General features: G+C 39.5%; 2 protein-coding genes across 2 annotated transcripts; one reads left to right on the top strand and one right to left on the bottom strand.

The window, feature by feature from the left end:
* Positions 1-3,026: 3,026 nt before the first annotated feature.
* Positions 3,027-4,391, bottom strand: LOC110611569. Its single transcript, XM_021751957.1, has 2 exons — positions 3,233-4,391; positions 3,027-3,130 (listed from the first exon to the last, which is right to left on the bottom strand). The coding sequence occupies exons 1-2, from the start codon at positions 4,389-4,391 to the stop codon at positions 3,027-3,029; spliced, it is 1,263 nt and encodes a 420-aa protein (XP_021607649.1).
* A 13,215-nt stretch (positions 4,392-17,606) lies between these two features.
* Positions 17,607-18,161, top strand: LOC122723297 (cell surface glycoprotein 1-like). The gene has a single exon (XM_043955085.1). It carries the CDS (start codon positions 17,607-17,609, stop codon positions 18,159-18,161), a length of 555 nt encoding a protein of 184 aa, XP_043811020.1.
* The last annotated feature ends 1,972 nt before the right edge of the window (positions 18,162-20,133 follow it).

The raw sequence follows: 20,133 nt of genomic DNA, 5'->3' as shown, positions 1-20,133 counted from the left end.
CACATGAGAGGAGACATCGAGGCTGTGGTACTGATGGTCATCACTGACTGTGAGTTGAATATGTATAAAAAAAATTATTTTAGTTAAATTATTTTCATTACGATTAGTTTAATTTCTTGGTGTGTTATTAGTTGAGCCTATTGTAAGATATTGATTGAGTGTTACGATTCACTTTTATTCTGGGAAATGCAGGTGATAATTATACATGATAGATTTTTGTTGGGAACTAGAGAAAGGTGCTTCTGAGTTCGTTCCAGATGTCAAAATGGTGCGTGAGATTATTTCTTTTGATTTAATTATGTGTAATCTGAAAATGCTGAATTAAATATTTGCTTGTTGATGATATCATGTTACATTTTGAATGTAACATAGTTGTATAAATTTATGTAATTATTGTGTTGAGATTGTGTTGTATAAAATACTGTGTTGAGATTATGTTGTTTATGTAAAGATTGTGTTGGGAATGTGTTGTATAAAATATTGTGTTGAGATTGTGTTGTTTATGTAAATATTGTGTTGAGATTGTGTTGTTTATGTAAATATTGTGTTGGGAATGTGTTGTATAAAATATTGTGTTGAGATTGTGTTGTTTATGTAAATATTGTGTAGAGATTGTGTTGTTTATGTAAATATTGTGTTGGGAATGTGTTGTATAAAATATTGTGTTGAGATTGTGTTATTTATGTAATTATTGTGTTGAGATTGTGTTGTATAAAATATTGTGTTGAGATTGTGTTGATGTAAGAATAAGTGTATGAAATAAGGTTGAAGTTTATAGAAGTGTGCTATTTCTATTCACAGGTGGAAATAAACTCATATTTCAGGGAAAACTCTGCCAGATTTTTGGTAGAAAAAGAAAATGGGAATTGAATTACATTTAAATGAGACAGTTTGGGTCCATTTTGGTAGAAGGAGAAATTATTATTATCATTCAATATTTACTAGTAGTTTTAAAATACGGAAGACTATTCAAAATTTAATTTAATTATTTAAAATCATATGCCACTCAGTATTCACAATCTTACTACAATTTAATTATGGGTAATTTATAATTTAGTCCCTGGGTATTGCCATTATTAACAAGTCAGTCCCTGTATTTTCAGAAACCTATTAAAACGTCCTTATGTTTTATTTCCGTCAACGAAATAGTCCTTCCGTCCTATTTTCCGTTAAAATTAGATAAAGGAGGAGAGAGAAAATTTTTAAAATTCAATTTTACCCTCAAATAAAATCATTTATTTAGTCCTTGTATATTGTAATTATTAACAAGTTAGTCCTTACATTTTCAAAAATCTATTAAAATATTTTTATATTTTTTCATATCTATTAAAACGTCTTTATTATTTTTTTCCATCAATGAAATAGTCTCTATCTTTTCTCACATCTATTAAAACATCCTTATCGTTTATTTAAGTCAACGAAATAGTCCCTCCTCATTGTTTTCTTTCTGTCAACGAAATCGTCTCTCCCTATATTTTTAGAAATATATTAAAACGTCCTTATTGTTTCTTTTTGTCAACGAAATAGTCCCTATCTTTTCTCAGATCTATTAAAACATCCTTATTGTTTCTTTTTATCAACAAAATAGTCCCTATCTTTTCTTTCCTCTTCCTCCTCCTCCTCCTCCTCCTCCTCCTCCTCCAAAAAAGAAGAAGAAGAAGAAGAAGAAGAAGAAGAAGAAGAGAAAGAAGAAAAAGAAGAAGAAGGAGAAGAAGAAGAAGAAGGAGAAGAAGAAGAAGAAGGAGAGAAAGAAGAAAAAGAAGAAGAAGAAGGAGAAGAATGAGAAGAAGAAGAAGAAGATAAAGAAAAAGAAGAAAAAGAAGCAAAAGAAGAAAAAGGAGAAGAAGCAGAAGAAGAAGGAGAAAAAACAGAAGCTGAAGAAGAAAAAGGAGAAGAAGCAGCAGAAGAAGAAGAAGCAGAAGAAGAAGAAGCAAAAGGAAGAAGAATTGATGAAGAAGAAAAGGAAGGAGGAGGAGGAGAAAAATAATTAGGGGTAATTTAGTCTTTTACTATATTTTTAACGGCAAAAATAGACAGAAGGACTATTTCGTTGACGGAGAGAAAACATAAGGACGTTTTAATAGGTTTCTGAAAATACAGGGACTGACTTGTTAATAATGGCAATACCCAGGGACTAAATCATAAATTACCCTTTAATTAATTATAAAATATGGTAGATTTTGCTAAAAAATTAAAAAATATAAAAATAATTCCGCATATTGTTCTAGTAGTTAATGCTAACCATAATCGGCAAATAAATCAGTTTTTCACCTATGTGATTCATATTTATATATTTAACTGAATTCTTTACAATATCTATCTACTTGGTGCCCCACCCATACATGTTTTCTTATTGTACCCCACCCTGCCACATATTGAGCAATGGACTCTCCAGGTTTCATTTATTTTGTTTGACCTCCAGTCTATCTCATTACGTATTCGAGAAGATCTCGGACGTCCCTTCTTTCTGATTCTAGAAATGTCAGGTACATAAGGAAGTTCATCTTTTAAGGCCAATAGTCAGGGTGTCCAAGAGGATGGAATGTGTACGCGTAATATTGTATGGTACGATCCAATTTATAATACTCAGATATAAACTGTTCGTAGTCAATTGAATGGGACATGCATGCTGCAATTGCATGTGAACATGGTATCCTCATCTCCTGAAATTTGCCACATGTGTATGTTTGATCCATGAGTTTGACCACTTGTTTTTGCCGACCATTTGTTGTAATTATTTCACAAACCATGGTCTGACTGTTGAACCGTCTAACTCTATGTCCATTGGCCTTAATGGCATTAGCACGCAGAGTTTCACTGCAAGACTGAGTGAAAACATAGCCCTTACTTTGTTGCTCCAAAAAGGTTGTCCTCCGCGTATCAAAATAATGAACACACTGGAAAAATATTTTTTCCACCATTGCCGTTATAGGCAACGCTCTAAATCCTTTCATCATGCCATTCAAGGATTCAACCATGTTTGTTGTCATCACGCCATACCTCTGTCCACCATCGTGTGATATTGTCTACTTCTCTAAATTTATCTTCATTGCCCAATCGTATGATTCAGGGTGCACCTCCCGAATATTGTTCATTGCTTCGTAAAACTTTCTTTTCTGATTTTCATTCGCTAATATAAAGGACAAGTTCATAAAAGTAAATTTAGCATAAGTAAGATGTGACATTAAATTTTTAAAATTATGCATACTTCGTATTGAAACATGAAACATACCTGCCTTGCGCAACGCTTCCTTTATTGCTACATTTTTTAATGTCTTATTATAATTACTCAAAACATGTCTGATGCAGTAACGATGATGACCAGCTAGAGGTTGCCACCAATCTTTCTGCATCGCCTTCAAAATTCCAGCATGTCGATCTGAAATTACACACAAATCTTCTCGGTTGGTTACAAAGATCCTTAAGCAATCCATAAACCATGACCAATTGTCCCCGTCCTCCTTATCCACAATGGCAAAAGCTAATGGAAATAGTTGATTATTTCCATCAAGTGCGGTTGCACACAGTATACACCCGGTGTATTTTCCGTATAAGAATGTCCCATCGATTGAGATAACAGGTCGGCAATATTTAAATCCCTCAATCGATTGCTTAAAAGCCCAAAACATACGGTCAAATACACGACACATCGGATTTAATTGCTCATTTATCCAATGTGGATTATCTTCAATCATGTATACTGTTTCTGGGTAAAAATGATGAAGAGCAGTCATGAATCTACGCAAACGACTGTATGATTCATCCCAACCCCCATAAAGCCTTGCAATTGCCTTCTGCTTAGCTTTCCATGTTTTCTGATAAGACGGCTCGTATCCATATTTATCACGCACTTCATTTTGTAGGGCAGCAATTTTTATATCGGGCTGCTGTTCAATTAATGCAAAGATAAATGAACAAATAAAATTTTCATCCAATTGGCTATGGTTTTTTGTCACCTGAGGATTCGTACATGTGTGTGGTCCACTATATCTTGTAATCTTCCATACATCCTCTCCTTCTTTCTTGGATGCTCGAAGCCTCCATGCACACCCACTGTCTTTGTCTTTACACTTTATAGAATAAGTCTTCTCTCTTGTTTCATGATAACAAAATTGATGATGATGTCTTAGATGATATTCTTTTGCAGCCGCAGCCATTGCATCTCTCGAAGAAAATATCATCCCAATTGAAAACTCTTTAGAAGAATCCCAAAAGGAACGGCCTTCTGGCCTATCATAAGGATCCACCCTCAGCAAATCGAAGTCTATTTCTGCGTATGGAGGAGGATGAACAACAGGCATAATAGGATTAGGAAAATGTGTGTTGTAATATCGAGACTCACTCCCACGATCCTCCTGAACATTGTCATCATCATCATCCTCAGTAGACATCTATGAATCATCGTCATCGTCATCTTCGTCCTCATCCTCATCCTCATTCTCATTCTCTACTGCATCAGATAAATTAATTGACGGCCCTGCAAGACTATCAGATAAACCATATTCATCAACTACATTTTGCTCTTCACATGGTTCATCATTTGATTCCACAGCAGTTCCAGATGGACCAATATCAACATCCTCATTTGTAGTATCAACATAACGAAGTATCTTAACATATATTTCAATGCCAGGTATACCACCAATTTGATATAAGTAATTAAACATACTAGATATATCATCTTCACCCCATATCTCCATACATTCAAATTTCAATGATCCATCCACAATTATAGGCTTTCTAAAACTAATTGTCTCTATAAATTCATTATTCCCGGATATTCCAATTGCACGAGCAATTTTACCAACCAGTTGATTAAAACTTATCTGTTTACCCATTGGAATAATCTTTGAAAAACCTCCATCATAATCGTAACCATTACAACTATTTATAATATTACCATCCCAATGAATATTAGCATATGCAGGAATCACCATTTATCTGATAAAAAAAAATTAGATTAATAAATAATTTTATCTCAATTTACTATATACTTAAAAAAAATAAAAATTTAGAATATAAAATATTTAAAACTTACCTGTGTTTCTTTTTTTGTAGTCGAATCGATAAGAGTAGATACAATAATTTGGAAAAATTTGTAGAGAGGAATAAATAATTTATAGAACGCAATTTGATGAGATATAATGCAGATTTTGAGTAGTTTATAGAGTAATGGATGAAGTATTTTATAGAAAAATCGAAAAGGAATAGGCTAAAGAGATTTATAGAGTGGTGTATTATAGAATAATTTTTAGAGGAAGCAAAGAGCAGAAAGCAGTGTGAGACTATGGGTGAGCCATGGAATAATTTATAAAGAGGGCCGGAAGTAGCCGTTGGGCGAGCCGTTAGAATTTGCCGTTGAAATTATTGGCTAGTTCGGCACTGCCAGTGCCGAACTAGCCATTGGAATTTTTGCTCACATTTATGCGCATATTTCTGTTCAATCACTGCGCATATTTCTGTTCAATCACTGCGCATATTTCTGTTCAATCACTCTGCGCATATTTCTGTTCAATCACTGTGCGCATATTTCTGTTCAATCATGGGCCATTGGGGGGCAGCTTTAAGTGGCTTGTTCGGCACCTTGGGTGCCGAACAAGCCACGCTGGAAGCCACAGGACTGCTCCCATGGCACGGCGGGGCTTATTCGGCACTATAAGTGCCGAACAAAAAAAGTTCGCCACTCATAGTGGCGAACATCATGTAGTTCGCCACTATGAGTGGCGAACATCATGAAGTTCGTCACCATTGGTGGCGAACTACTGGGTTCGGCAGTATGACTGCCGAACCCAGTTCGTTGACACACAGGATCCGAAAATATTTTCGGATCCTGCATGATTTTAAAAATAAATTTCATTTTTTGCATGATTTGAAAAATTGCTCTCCATGGCGTTTCTATATCATTGAGTTGGTGGATCTAAGGTGAAGAGTGAAGTTTCTTCATGGTTCCTCCGGGCTCACCTTTGGACCGGGTCTATCCAATTTGATTAGGGTTAGGTTTTATTTTAGGCCTCTTTACTTTCTGTAATGGGTTGGGATTTTGGGTTTGGCACCTTTGTACTTGAGCCTTCTATGGTTGATCCAGATGTATTAGGCTTTTTGTCTCTTTTAATACACCTTTCTATTTTTGGTAAAAAAACAAAAAAGAAAGAAAGAAAGAACAAATAAAGTAATAAGAGCAGGAAAAGTGGTGCTCCTGAAAGTTGTAATCCAAGCTGCTTCATACATCTCAAGTGTTTATCTCCTCCCAAAGGAATTGTACTTTGAAACTGAAAGAGCTATGAATAGATTCTGGTGGCACTCGAATGGCACTGATGGTAGAGGTATTCGTTGGCAATGTTGGGAATTATTATGCAAACAGAAAAATCAAGGATGTTTGAACTTTTAGAGAATTCATGACTTTAACTTGGCTCTCCTAGAAAAACAAGTATGGTGTCTTTTGAAAAATTCCTCCTCTTTGGTTTTTAACATTTATAAAGCCAAATATTTTCCAAACTCTCATATGCTACAACAAGCCTCATTAGATTCCAACCCAAGCTACATTTGACGAAGTGTTGTTACTGCAATTTCCTTAGTATCTAGAGATTGCTGCTAGAGGGTGGGTAATGGACAATCCATATCAATGTAGAAGGATGCATGGCTACCAAATGTGAGTCAACTTTTTGTTAACTCTCTAATTGTTCCAAGTCTTGAAAACATAACTGTGAAGAACCTAATCTGTCAATCTACACATCAATGGAACTGGACTTTATTAACTGTTATAAAATGGAACTGCTGCAAATTGAAAGTCACAGCAGAAAATAATATTGACAAGGTTTTAAATGAGTGGAAGACCATATATTACTTTTCACTGTAACTGGGGTTTTATACAAGATGAAATAACAAATTCTTCTAAAATTAAGGAATCAAATAACAAAAAAATAAAGTTGAGATTCTAATGCTGGAAATCTAGAATTCCAGCTATGTTATTAAAAAAATAATAAACATATCTAATTTGAAATTCAAATTAGTTGTTGTAGTCAAAATGCCAGTACTTCAACACTCCTCCATGGCATTTTGATGACAAACTCCTATGTTTTTCCTCAGAGCTTCAAATCTTTCTTTTGGCAAGGACTTTGTGAATATATCAGACAATTGTTCTTCAGATGAGCAATGAACAAGTAACACTTCATTAGATTGTTGTACTTCTCTAAGAAAATGAAACTTAATCTTGATATGCTTGGTTCGCCCATGAAAAACCGGATTTTTCGCCATCGAAACAGCAGACATATTATCACACATAATTCTGGTGGGTTCAGTTTACTCAAACCCCAAATCTTCCAGCAACTTCCTTAACCAGATAGCATGATTTACAGCAGAGGCAGCAGCAATGTACTATGCTTCTGCCGTAGATTGAGCCGTAGTCTCTTATTTTTTTGAACTCCAAGTGAAATATCCAGCCCCTAAAGAGAATAGATACCCTGTGGTACTTCTTGAATCATCAACACAACCTCCCCAATCGCTATCGGAATAACCAATTAAACTCAAACTTTCATTAGCTGACTTAGGAAAGAAAATTCCAAGGTCAGCAGTACCTTTAATGTACCTCAACACCCTTTTAGTAGCTGAGAAATGGGTTTCTTTAGGAGAACTCATAAACCTGGAAAATACATTTACAACAAACAATATGTCAGGTCTGCTTGCTGTAAGATATAGAAGACTACCCACCAAACTTCTGTACATGCTTCCATCCACTTTACTAGTATCATCATCTTTGCTAAGTTTTAGATTTGTGGCCATAGGTGTACCAACAGGTTTGCACTCCTCCATTTTGAACCTTCTTAAAACATCAGAAGCATATTTTTGTTGACATATGAAAATTCCACAACTAAGCTGTGTTACTTCCATACCGAGAAAATACTTCATGATGCCAAGATCAGTCATCTCAAAGCAACACCTCATTTCATCTTTGAACTGTTGAATTAGTTCAAAATTACTTCCTGTTACAAGCATATCGTCAACATAAATTGAAACAATTAAGGAATTTTCTCCACATGATTTTACATACAAGGTTGCTTCACTCTGACTTCTGTAAAAATCAAGTTGGAGAAGATAACTGTCCAACCTGTCGTACCAAGCCCGTGGGGCTTGTTTTAAGCCATACAAAGCCTTCTTTAAAAGATAAACATGATCTTCTTTACCATGAACTAAATACCCATCAGGTTGTTCAATGAAAATTTCCTCAACAAGAAAACCATTCAAGAAAGCAGATTTAACATCGAGTTGATGAATCTGCCATGAATTATGTGCCGCAAGAGCAATAATGAGTCTGATTGTGTCATACCTTGCCACAGGAGCAAATGTTTCCTGGTAGTCCACACCATATTGTTGGGCATAACCCTTCACAACCAATCTGGCTTTGTGTTTACTGATTGAACCATCAGGATTGAGCTTTGTCTTAAAAACCCATTTGACTCCGATAACTCTGCGGTCTTTCGGTCTCTCTACCAATTGCCATGTTTCATTTTTGTTAATCATCTGTAGCTCTTCATCCATTGCACTCCTCCATGCTAAAGACTTATGAGCTTCTTCATAGCCATAAGGTTCGATGAGAACTGCTGCATTACAACTTTGATAGATGTCTGCCAAAGACCTGACACCTCTCACAGGAAGATCATCCACATTATCGTTAGAGAAAAAATCAGCAGTCAAATCATCATTATGGGATTGATTATCTAAGGAATTTTTTAAGAAAAAATCATGTTGCAGTGGGTTTAGATTTTTCCAATCAAAAAATGCCGCTTCATCAAATTTCACATCCCTAGACACTAATTTTTTCTGTCTGTAAACAGAAAATACGGTAACCTTTTGTTGATGTCCCATAACCAATAAAAATGCCTTTCTGAGCTTTACAATCCAGCTTGCTCCTCTTAGGTTTAGGCACTTGATAAAAACAAATGCTCCCAAATATTCGAATATGGCTAACAGAAGGTTTAACTCCAAATCAAGCTTCATATGGTGTCTTGTTCACTAAAGCTCTTGTTGGAAGTCAATTAAGCAGATAAACTGAGGTGTTAACAGCCTCTGCCCAAAACTTATTTGGCATTTCTTTCTCCTTTAAAAGACACCTAGCCATTTCCATCACCGTTCTGTTCTTCCTTTCAGATACACCGTTCTGCTGCGGTGTGTATGGGACAGTGAACTGATGTTCAATACCAGTTGCTTTGCAAAAATCAACAAATTGGCTTGAACTGTATTCAGCCCCATTATCAGATCTCAAGATTTTAATTGTGAGATTACATTGATTTTCCACAAGAGCCTTGAATTCTTTAAAAACAGTAAAAACTTCACTTTTAAATTTGATAAAATATACCCAACACAACCTGGTATAATCATCAATAAAAAGAATAAAGTAATTGTTACCACTAAGGGAAGCAATTTTCATGGGCCCACACACATCCGTGTGAATGAGGTGAAGTTTTTGAGTGGCTCTTAAAGCTTGATTTTTCGGAAACGGCAACCTTGCTTGTTTTCCAAATTGGCATGTCTCACAAATTTGATCAACGTGATTAATTGTAGGCATGTCCTCAATTAATTCTTTTTGTTGCATCTCCATTAAACTTCTCTGATTGAAATGCCCGAATCTTTTGTGCCACAAGTCTGAATTACTCAAAATGGTGGTAGTAAATGCATGCTCAGCAGTTTGCTCCCAATTGATTAAAAAACTCCTGTTTTTCATTGTTACAGAGAACATTTTTTCTCCAGCAGGATTGAAAACTGTGCACTTCTGATTTCTGAATTCAAAAGCATAGTCTTTCTCCAGCATCTGTCCAATACTCAAAAGATTTTGGCTAATTTTAGGTATATATAAAACATCAGAGATGACTTTTATATCTAATTGAGTTTGAATAGTAATAGCACCACTGCCTTCAACTTTAATATATTGGCCATTCCCAACCTTCACTCTAGACTTATAAGTATCTGATCAAGCATAAATTAGCCGCATTTTTATTATCTTTTCTATTGCTTATTTACACATTTTTTAGTTTAATTTATGGTTTTTATTTTGTTTTTACATAAAAGGAAGAAATTGGAAAATTGGAGAAAAAGTGCAGAAAATTGATAGAAAAGTGATTGGGTCAGTGATTTGCCCAGTGATCTGCCCAGATCAAGCTGAGGCAGAAACCTGGAGGCAACAGGCAGAAGTGATATGGGCAGTGATTTGCCCAGGATACTCGAAGACACTGGCCAAATCACTCGCAGAAGACAGAGAGAACTGACTCGCAGAAACGTGATCGGGTCTGTGATTTGCCCAATCACTTGAAGAAACTGGTCAAATCACCGGGCAAATCACTTTCACAACAGAAACTGACAGCAGAGCGGGAATTTGGGCAGAAAACAGAAATCCGAATTTTCAGAAGTCCAAATCCAACTCAATCACTATCAATACAAATCCAAGAGCCACGAAAAGAACTTCTCATCCAAGGAATTCCAATTGCAATTAAATTCAACATCAAAAGAGGAGTCAAACACCAAATCAAAAAGGGATTTTGAAACCCTAGATGGATGGAAATCTGCAGCTATAAAAGGAGAGCCTCCAAACCAGCAAGCCATCTTCTGATCAGCAACTCAACTCGTCAGAAACTCTCCAGAAATTCTGCAGCTTCTTCCCTTTTTCTCTTCTTTCTTTTGTGTATTTTGCCCACCATGAGTGGCTAGTTTCATCCTTTTCTAGTTGAAGTTGAGAATATTCAGATTTGTGATGAATTGGGAGGTTTAATACTCCATTGTTGAACTCTTGTTTGTTTCAATATTTATGCAATCTGATCTTTTCCATAATTATTACTTTGCTTTTAGAATCAATAAGGGCCTATTGCTTTTAAATTGCTTAAGTAATATTGTTTGAATGATTTAGGTCCGTAATTGCTTAGGTTGTTCAAATACACATTTAATCAAGTTGCATAATCTAAACTTGACCACGCGGTTGGCAAGGATAGAATTGGGTTTTTCTAAGTCTTAATGCAGTCAACAGTTGTTCGATGCTACAATGCCCCAAGGACGTTCCTTGGCAACTTGTTGATTAGTGTTTGATTAGCGAACGTTTCCTAATCAAACTAGAACTAAGGAAGAATTTGGATTGTGAGAAGCGTCTTCCACAACCAAAACTGATTTATTGAAATCAAATAGGAGTCTTTAATAATCAATGATCAATTCTGAACAAACTGAATTAGACTCACACTTCAGCTAGAATCTCTTTCTCATTGAAATTCTCATCTATTTAAATTATTGCTTTCTTTTGCTATTTAATTTTAATCATCAAATCAAAACCCCCCTCTTTTAATTACTTGTTATTTACTTGACCTAGTCATTATTAGGAAAATCATTGGTGTCAATTCCCTGTGGTTCGACCCTATTGCCACTATCTACAAGTTTATTGTTGATTGTTTAATAGGTTTATTTTTGACGGCTTCGACAACCGCCTATCAAAAATTGGCGCCGTTGCCGGGGAATTGATCTAACTAACATATTTTCCCTTTATGACCAGGTCTGGCCGTAAAGACAGTCTTCTTTACGACCCAGAGATTGAAAAAACTGCCAAGAGCTTAAGGAAGCAAGCAAATTTGAGGAACCAAGCCTCAAGACCATCTTCATCAACAACACCATCTCACAGACCACCTACTGCCCCTGCTGAAGAAATTTCTGCACCAGCAGAAACTTCCACCACCGCACCTGCTACAGCAGAATTTTTACCAGAAACCGAATTTCTGGTCATGGCAGAAAATCCAGCAATGGCAGCACCACCTGCTGCACATGTAGAAGCTGAAAATCAAGCAAGAAACGTGCCCATCCAAGCACCACAGCCACGGGAGAGAACTCTTGGAGAGTTAGCTGAACCAGCAGGAGATCAAGCACCCTTATGCATTGAATATCCCCTATTGACAGCACCATTCGAGCTAAGGACAGGTCTGATTCATCTCCTTCCTAAATTCAGAGGCCTAGAGAATGAAGATCCTCACAAGCATTTGAAGGCATTCCACGTTGTGTGCTCAACCATGAGACCCCAAGGCATTCCAGAAGACGATATCAAGCTTAGAGCCTTCCCTTTCTCCCTTGAAGACTATGCCAAAGAATGGCTATTCTACTTGCCACCCGGATCCATCACATCATGGGCTGATATGGTAAGAGCATTCTTGAGAAAATTCTTTCCAACCTCAAAAGCCATAGGCATCCGTCGGGAAATAAGTGGCATAAAGCAAAAGCACTCTGAAGGCTTGTATGAGTACTGGGAGAGGTTCAAAAAGTTGTGCACAAGCTGCCCTCGGCATGATATTTCTGACCAATCTCTCATTGAGTACTTCTATGGAGGTTTGCTACCCTCAGAGAGAAAATTTATTGACGCAGCCTGTGGAGGAACAATTGAAAAAAAATCACCTCGAGAGATGAGGGACTTAATTTCCTCCATGGCTGCAACTTCTCAACAATTTGGAGACCAAGAGCTGCCAACAAGGAATGTAAATGAGGTGAGTAATTCCACTTTATCATCCCAACTTTCTGAACTCACCAATGCTGTCCGTAGCCTTGTTGTGAGTCAAACCCAACAAGTCCAGCAGATTCAGCAGCCCAAGACATGTGGAATATGTGCCAACAATCACCCAACCGATCTATGTCCTTCCCTTCAAGAGGAGGACCAGCAAGTTAATGCTGTTGGAGGTTTCAATGGGCAAAGAAGGTATGATCCCTATTCTAGTACTTATAATCCAGGTTGGAGGGACCATCCAAATTTCAGTTATGCAAGGGGAAATCAATATCCAAGCTACCAGCAAAGGAATCAAGCTCAAGCTGCACCTCAGAATTCCAATGCATCTCTTGAAGAGATTGTGAAAAATTTGACAAATACTGTGCAGAATCTTGAGAAACAAATGGGGCAAATGGCTTCATCCTTGAACAAAATTGAATCTCAAGGGAAGCTACCTTCCCAAACTGAGATAAATCCAAGGCAAAATGCTAGTGCCATCACATTGAGGAGTGGAAAGGAGTTGCAAGACAATAGGGCTGAAAAATTGTAAAAACAGACCATGGAAGAAATTCTGCCAGAAAGTGATCAGAGCAGTGATTTGCCCAGTTCACTGATAGGAACTGACCCGATCGCTGGGCAAACTAAGCTGTCCAGCAGTGATTTGACCAATTCTCCAGAGAAGGCAGGAAGTGATTTGCCCAAATCAACAGACCAGGCAGAATCAAGTCAAAAGCAGAAACAGCAACCTATGGAGAAATTCAAGGTACCACCTCCCTTCCCAAAAAGATTTGCAAGGTCCCAAAAGGAGAAAGAGGAAAAAGAGATATTAGAGACACTTCGCAAAGTGGAAATTAACATTCCCCTACTTGATGCTGTGAAACAAATACCAAGGTATGCTAAATTTCTCAAAGAGCTATGCACCAATAGGAGGAAACTTGCTGAACATGAAAAGGTAAGTGTGGGGGAGTGTGTTTCAGCTGTCATCCAAAGGAAACTACCAGTCAAATGCAAGGATAGAGGAATGTTTGCGGTTTCATGCAAAATAGGCAATGTGGGAATAAAGAAGGCCATGTGTGACCTTGGAGCTTCAATAAATGTCATGCCTCTTTCTATTTTTAACTTGTTGAATGCAGGTACACTCAAGGGCACCAGCATTGTGATCCAATTAGCTGACCGATCCATTGTCTACCCCAAGGGAGTGCTAGAAGATGTGTTGGTGCAAGTGGACCAATTAGTCTTTCCAGCAGATTTTTATGTTATTGACATGGAGGAAGACAAGAGCAACACCACCTCTGATATCTTACTTGGGAGACCATTCTTGAGCACAGCAAGAACAAAAATTGATGTGCATGATGGCACATTGACTATGGAGTTTGAAGGGGAAGTTATCAAATTTAATGTTTATGATGCCATGAAATTCCCCAATGATGTTTCTCCTGTTTATGGCCTTGATGTTATTGATAATTTAAGTCAATAAGTTTTTGATTTTGATCAAGAAAACTTACTTTATGAAAGTCTTTGCAGGAGAGGAGAAGTGGACAGCAACATCTCTGAAGCAGACAAAACAGCAGACTGTTGTAACTTGCTGGATGTGGGTGATTTGCCCAGAACACCAGAAAATCTGCTCAAATCAGACAGCAGGCAGACAGAAAACCAGCAGACAGAAAATGCACCAGAACTGAAACCCTTGCCTAACCACCTCAAATATGCCTACTTGGGAGCTGGAAATACACTTCCAGTAATCATCTCCAACCAGCTCAGCCAAGAAGAAGAGGAAAAGCTCCTGGATATGTTGAGAAAACACAAGAAGGCAATTGGGTGGACATTGGAGGACATAAAGGGTATCTCACCCTCAACGTGCATGCATCGGATACTTATGGAGGATGAGTGCAAACCTGTTCGTGAGGCACAAAGAAGGCTGAACCCACCGATGATGGAGGTTGTAAAGAAGGAGATTGTGAAGGTCCTAGATATTGGGGTAATCTACCCCATTTCTGACAGTAAATGGGTGAGTCCCATCCATGTGGTACCAAAGAAGACCGGGATTACCATTGTCCCTAATTCTGAAGGAGAGCTAGTACCCACTCGTGTACAAAATGGGTGGAGAGTTTGCATGGACTACAGGAAGCTCAACACAGCCACAAGGAAGGACCACTTTCCCTTGCCCTTCATGGACCAAATGCTTGAGAGACTTGCTGGAAAGAGTCATTACTGCCTCCTAGATGGATATTCGGGGTTTTATCAAATCCCCGTTGCACCTGAAGACCAAGAGAAGACCACTTTCACATGCCCATTTGGCACATTCGCATTTAGGAGGATGCCCTTCGATCTTTGTAATGCACCAGCCACTTTCCAAAGGTGCATGATGAGCATTTTTTCTGACTATGTGGAGAAGATCATTGAAGTCTTCATGGATGACTTTATGGTGTATGGCAACTCATTCCATGAATGCCTTGCCAACTTGGAGAAAATACTTCAAAGATGCTTGGAGACAAATCTAGTTCTCAACTACGAAAAATGCCACTTCATGGTCAGCCATGGCTTAATCTTAGGCCATATTGTTTCAGCAAAAGGGATTGAGGTGGACAAAGCCAAAATTGACACCATCAAAAATCTGCCCTACCCAACCAGCATTAGGGAGATTAGATCATTCCTTGGACATGCTGGTTTTTACAGGAGGTTTATCAAGGATTTTTCTAAAATAACTCAGCCTCTTTGCAGGTTGTTACAGCAGGATGTGCCCTTCAACTTTGATGACAGCTGCAAATCAGCTTTTGATTTGATCAAATCACTGCTAATTTCTGCCCCAGTCATCCAGCCACCTGATTGGACCCTTCCATTTGAGATCATGTGTGATGCCAGCAACTTTGCTATAGGTGCAGTATTGGGACAGCGTATAGGTAATTCTCCTCATGTCATTCACTATGCCTCACGCACCCTAGATGCTGCACAATGCAATTATTCCACCACGGAAAAAGAGTTGCTGGCTATTGTGTTTGCATTGGAGAAGTTCAGACCCTATCTACTTGGGACAAAGGTGATTATATACTCAGATCATGTTGCACTAAGGTATTTAATCAAGAAAAAGGAGTCCAAACCAAGGCTGGTGAGATGGATATAGCTGTTACAAGAGTTTGACTTGGAGATCCGTGACAAGAAAGGCAAGGAGAACCTTGTGGCTGATTACCTCAGCAGAATTCTGACCGAGATGGAGACATGCCCCATCAATGAGACCTTCCCTGATGAGCACCTCTTTGCTGTCCAAGAAGAGGAACCATGGTATGCTGATATTGTTAATTTCCTTGCCATAGGTGATTTGCCCACTGATTTGCCCAAACACATAAGAGACAAGATCAAGAAAGAAGCAAGGTATTATGTGTGGGATGAGCCTTACCTATGGAAGCATTGTGCAGACCAAGTCATAAGGAGATGCATCCCAAATCATGAGATCACATCTGTCCTAACTTTCTGCCACTCTTACAGCTGTGGAGGTCACTTTGGGCCACGCAAGACAGCTTTGAAGGTTCTTGAAAGTGGGTTATTTTGGCCTAACATATTTAGAGATGCTTATTTATTTTGTAGGTCATGTGCAAGATGCCAACAAACAGGAAACCTTGGCAAAAGAAGTGAAATGCCACAAGCACCCATCATGGTGTGTGAAATCTTTGACATATGGGGCATTGACTTCATGGGACCATTCCCACCTTCCTTTGGCAACACCTACATAATTCTTGCTGTGGATTATGTGTCCAAGTGGATTGAGGCCAAGGCAACAAGGGCTGATGATGCAAAAACAATATGTGATTTTGTAAAGTCCCACATTTTCTCAAGATTTGGACTGCCCAAGGCTATAATCAGTGACCGAGGCACCCATTTTTGCAACAAGGTAGTGGAAACTCTCCTCAAGAAGCACCATGTCATCCATAGAACCTCTACTGCCTATCACCCTCAAACAAATGGGCTGGCTGAAGTGTCAAATAGGGAGATCAAGTCCATCTTGGAGAAAACGGTCTGCCCAAATCGCAAGGACTGGAGTACACGCCTCAATGATGCCTTATGGGCATATAGAACAGCATATAAAACTCCAATTGGGATGTCTCCATATAGGCTGATTTATGGGAAAGCATGCCACCTACCTGTGGAACTTGAACATAAAGCCTATTGGGCTGTGAAGAGCTGCAATCTTGATGAAAAAGAGACTGGAGTTCACAGAAAATTGCAAATACAAGAGCTTGAAGAGATTCGGCGTGATGCATATGAAGCTTCGTGGGATTACAAAGCAAAGACCAAAGCCTTCCATGACAAAAATATCTCCAGAAAACACTTCCAGGTTGGTGATAAGGTCTTACTTTTTGATTCCAGGTTTAAATTATTCCCTGGAAAGCTTCGGTCTAGGTGGATTGGGCCATTCTTGGTTGAGCATGTTTATCCACATGGAGCTGTTGACATACGGAGTCCACAAACAAGCAAAGTTTTCAAAGTTAATGGGCATCGTTTGAAGAGATTCTATGAAGGTTTTACTGTCCATGTTGTGGAGGAGGTTCCCTTGGATCCCCCTTTCCAAGACTGCTGAGCAAGACACTGAAGTCCAGCCCAAGACAGAAAACAGGGCGCTACTGGGAGGCAGCCCAGATGTAGTGATTTGCCCAGTGATTTGCCCACTGCTTGCCCAAATCGCTGGGCAAATCGACTGAATATACCATAGTCACAAGTGATCGGGGCAGTGATTTGCCCAATTGCCCAGATAATTTGACCAAGATCACCGGTCCAATCGCAAAATCAAGCACATCATCAGAAAAGGGCGTGAACAGTACCAGCCCAGCAACTGCAAAGGAGAAGCGGTCTAGCCAAGTGATTTGCCCACTGCTTACCCAAATCACTGGTCAAATCACCCTGTCAAGAATCTAGAGGGCCAGCATTAAATGATCAGGGCAGTTCACATACCCAAATCACTTTAAGTAGTCTTTTCTTTTATTTTTACTTTTTACGCAATTTACTGTTTTTATCTCTTCTTCTTCAAGATCTCTCCTCTCCGACCCACCACTCACCCACCGGCAAACTCAAGACCACCATGGTCCGAATCAAGATGAAGGCCACCGGCGGACCGTTCATGTGGAAGAAACTAGGGCTGCCGAGGCCCATCCCCTCCGACAGTGATGACGAAGCGCGGGACACCCCTCCACCAGCCACCACCAGCACTGAAACACCACCGGCCACTGGAACAGAGACAGGACGCACCGACTCACCGGCCGTCCAGACATATCACCGGCAAAGGAAACGGCCAAGAACGCCGACACCACCTCCACCGCCGATATCAGAGCCAGAACCAGAAACCACCATTGCTACACATCCCGCAAGACATGAGGAAGGTGATGCACCCACTGAAGTGCCCAGCAATTTGCCCACTGACGCGCCCACTAGTACGCCCAGTGATTTCACCAGCAATTTGCTAAGCGCTATGCCTAGTGATATGCCCACTGATGCGCCCAGCAATGTGCCAAACGCTATGCCTAGCGGTGTGCCCACTGATGTGCCCACTGATGCGCCCACAGACTTACCAAGCGACACACTCAGTGATATGCCCAGCAATTTGCCCAGCGATTTGCCCAGGCCAGCGTACCCTGATCACATCGTCAAATCACTGACATTCAACAAAATTTCTTAGCGCACCAGGCTGCTTAAAATTTCATCCCTACCATATCACCCAGGTAAGTATATCCACCATGCCACCCTTGGAGCACTGAGACTCCATTCCCAGGTACGTTCTCTAATTTCTGCTATTGGCTGGGACACTTTTTTCCTCTTGCGCTTGCCCTCTTTCCTTGAACTCACACATGAGTTCTTCACCACATTCTATTTTGATAAACCTGCCATGCACAACATACACACACCAGGCACTGTTGGATTTAGGTTATTGGGGAAGCGATTTCGCTTATCCCTGCAAGAATTCTGCATAGCCATGGGCTGTGAATGCCCTCAGTCCACCTGGGACTTCCCTGCTGAGTTTGATCCAAGCTTTGTGTACTTGGAATTAAGTGATAATCCCCCAGAATCATACTCACCCACTAGGTCCAAGGACCTTTACCTCAGAAACCCCAGCCTGAAATACCTCCACAGATTCCTGGCTTACACATTTTCTGGGAGGAAGGATGCCTCCAACATCCTGACCAGAACTGAGTTATATATTCTGTGGTGCATGCACACACAAAGGAAAATACATCTGGGATACTGGGTTGCCACCCAACTATCTAGCATCATTCAATATAACAGGCCACTAATTTTTGGCCCCTTGATCACTGCCATTGCAGTGAATCTCAAACTATTGCACCCAACATATACTGACCTCTCCCCCACTTCCAAGACAACCCCCTTGGACCTTCGCACATTAGATGATATGGGGTTGCTTTGCAAGGTGGGGGATGCTTTTTCCATTGCACCTGCAGGTCCAGTAACGCCACGCCATGAGCGTGTTTTCAGAAGGAAGAAGGCCACCACAAACACCACCACTCAGCAGCCAGCCTCCATAGCAGCTCCTACAAATGAGACAGCACAGGAAACAGGGCAAGAACCAGCAAATACTCCTCCAGCAGCCCCCCAGCAAGATGCTCCTCAGCCACCAGAAGACGAAGCCCCCAACCAGACAGTAGAGGCTCGTCTCAGTAGGATTGAGGACCGAATGCAAAGGATGGAGCACTTGTTGGACCTGCTGGTGGACCATTTTCTGCCCCAGCACCGTGACAGATAGCGATCTGCCCAGTGATTTGCCCAGTGCTTGCCCAAGTCACTGGTCAAATCACCCACAGGCCAGGAAGTCCCTTTCCCTTTTCTCCTTCATTTCTCTATATATATATATTCAAACATTGAGGACAATATTTGGGATAGGTGTGGGGGTACTGGAGAGTATTTATTCACTGATCACACCATCTTTTGATTTTTTTTTCCTATTTTGTTTCTTACTGTTTCTTTTTGCATTATTCTTACCCCTTTTTGCACACACCAGAATTTTTTTTCACACTTTTTGCACACACACACAGAATTTTGTCTTAGCTTTTGCTCTACTCAACATAGATAACAAGGTTAAAAGAGTTTCCTTATCTCATGACCCCATTGATTTGCCACCCCTTTAAGCCTAAACTGAATCATTCACAGTATGTTACCTTCACTTAGGAAGTTCTTTACTTGAATTGAATCCTTAAATTTGTTGTGGTCAAGGGAAATAAAAATAAAAATACATGCAAATAAAAAGCTAGTGTAACTCCCTATGAGCTGATTTGCCCAAACTATCATGACAAACCAGCACAAAGCACAAATCACAAACTTGTTCCAATGGTCTAAGACTATGAACTGAGCCTAATAGCTACTTGGAGAAGTAACTGACTGAGTAACCGGGGGTGTATCACCCATGTACACAATCGCGTAAAAAGGTCAGTAACTTTTTCAAGCAAATAAGTTTCGATGGTCTAGACTATGAACAAAGCTAGTAGCCACTTGAACAAGTGACTAACTGAGTAACCGGGGGTGTATCACCCATGTACACAATCGCGTAAAAAGGTTAGTGACTTTTTCAGGCAAGGATAAGAATAAGTGCTGCTGAAAATAAAAATTAAATAAAAAGGAGAAAGAGAGAAGGTGGCAAG

This window comes from Manihot esculenta, chromosome 3 (genome assembly GCF_001659605.2).
Source record: "Manihot esculenta cultivar AM560-2 chromosome 3, M.esculenta_v8, whole genome shotgun sequence".
NCBI classification, from domain to species: Eukaryota; Viridiplantae; Streptophyta; class Magnoliopsida; order Malpighiales; family Euphorbiaceae; genus Manihot; species Manihot esculenta.
The sequence above is the reverse complement of the archived record's forward strand: the minus strand, read 5'-3'. Positions and strand labels throughout refer to the sequence as shown.

Excerpts from the sequence above, each read along its gene's own strand:
- LOC110611569 (XM_021751957.1), bottom strand. The coding sequence starts at position 4,391 with ATGTCTACTGAGGATGATGATGATGACAATGTTCAGGAGGATCGTGGG. Across the intron at positions 3,131-3,232 it reads GGAAGCGTTGCGCAAGGCAG|CGAATGAAAATCAGAAAAGA; the intron begins GTATGTTTCATG and ends CCTTTATATTAG.
- LOC122723297 (XM_043955085.1), top strand. The coding sequence starts at position 17,607 with ATGTGGAAGAAACTAGGGCTGCCGAGGCCCATCCCCTCCGACAGTGAT.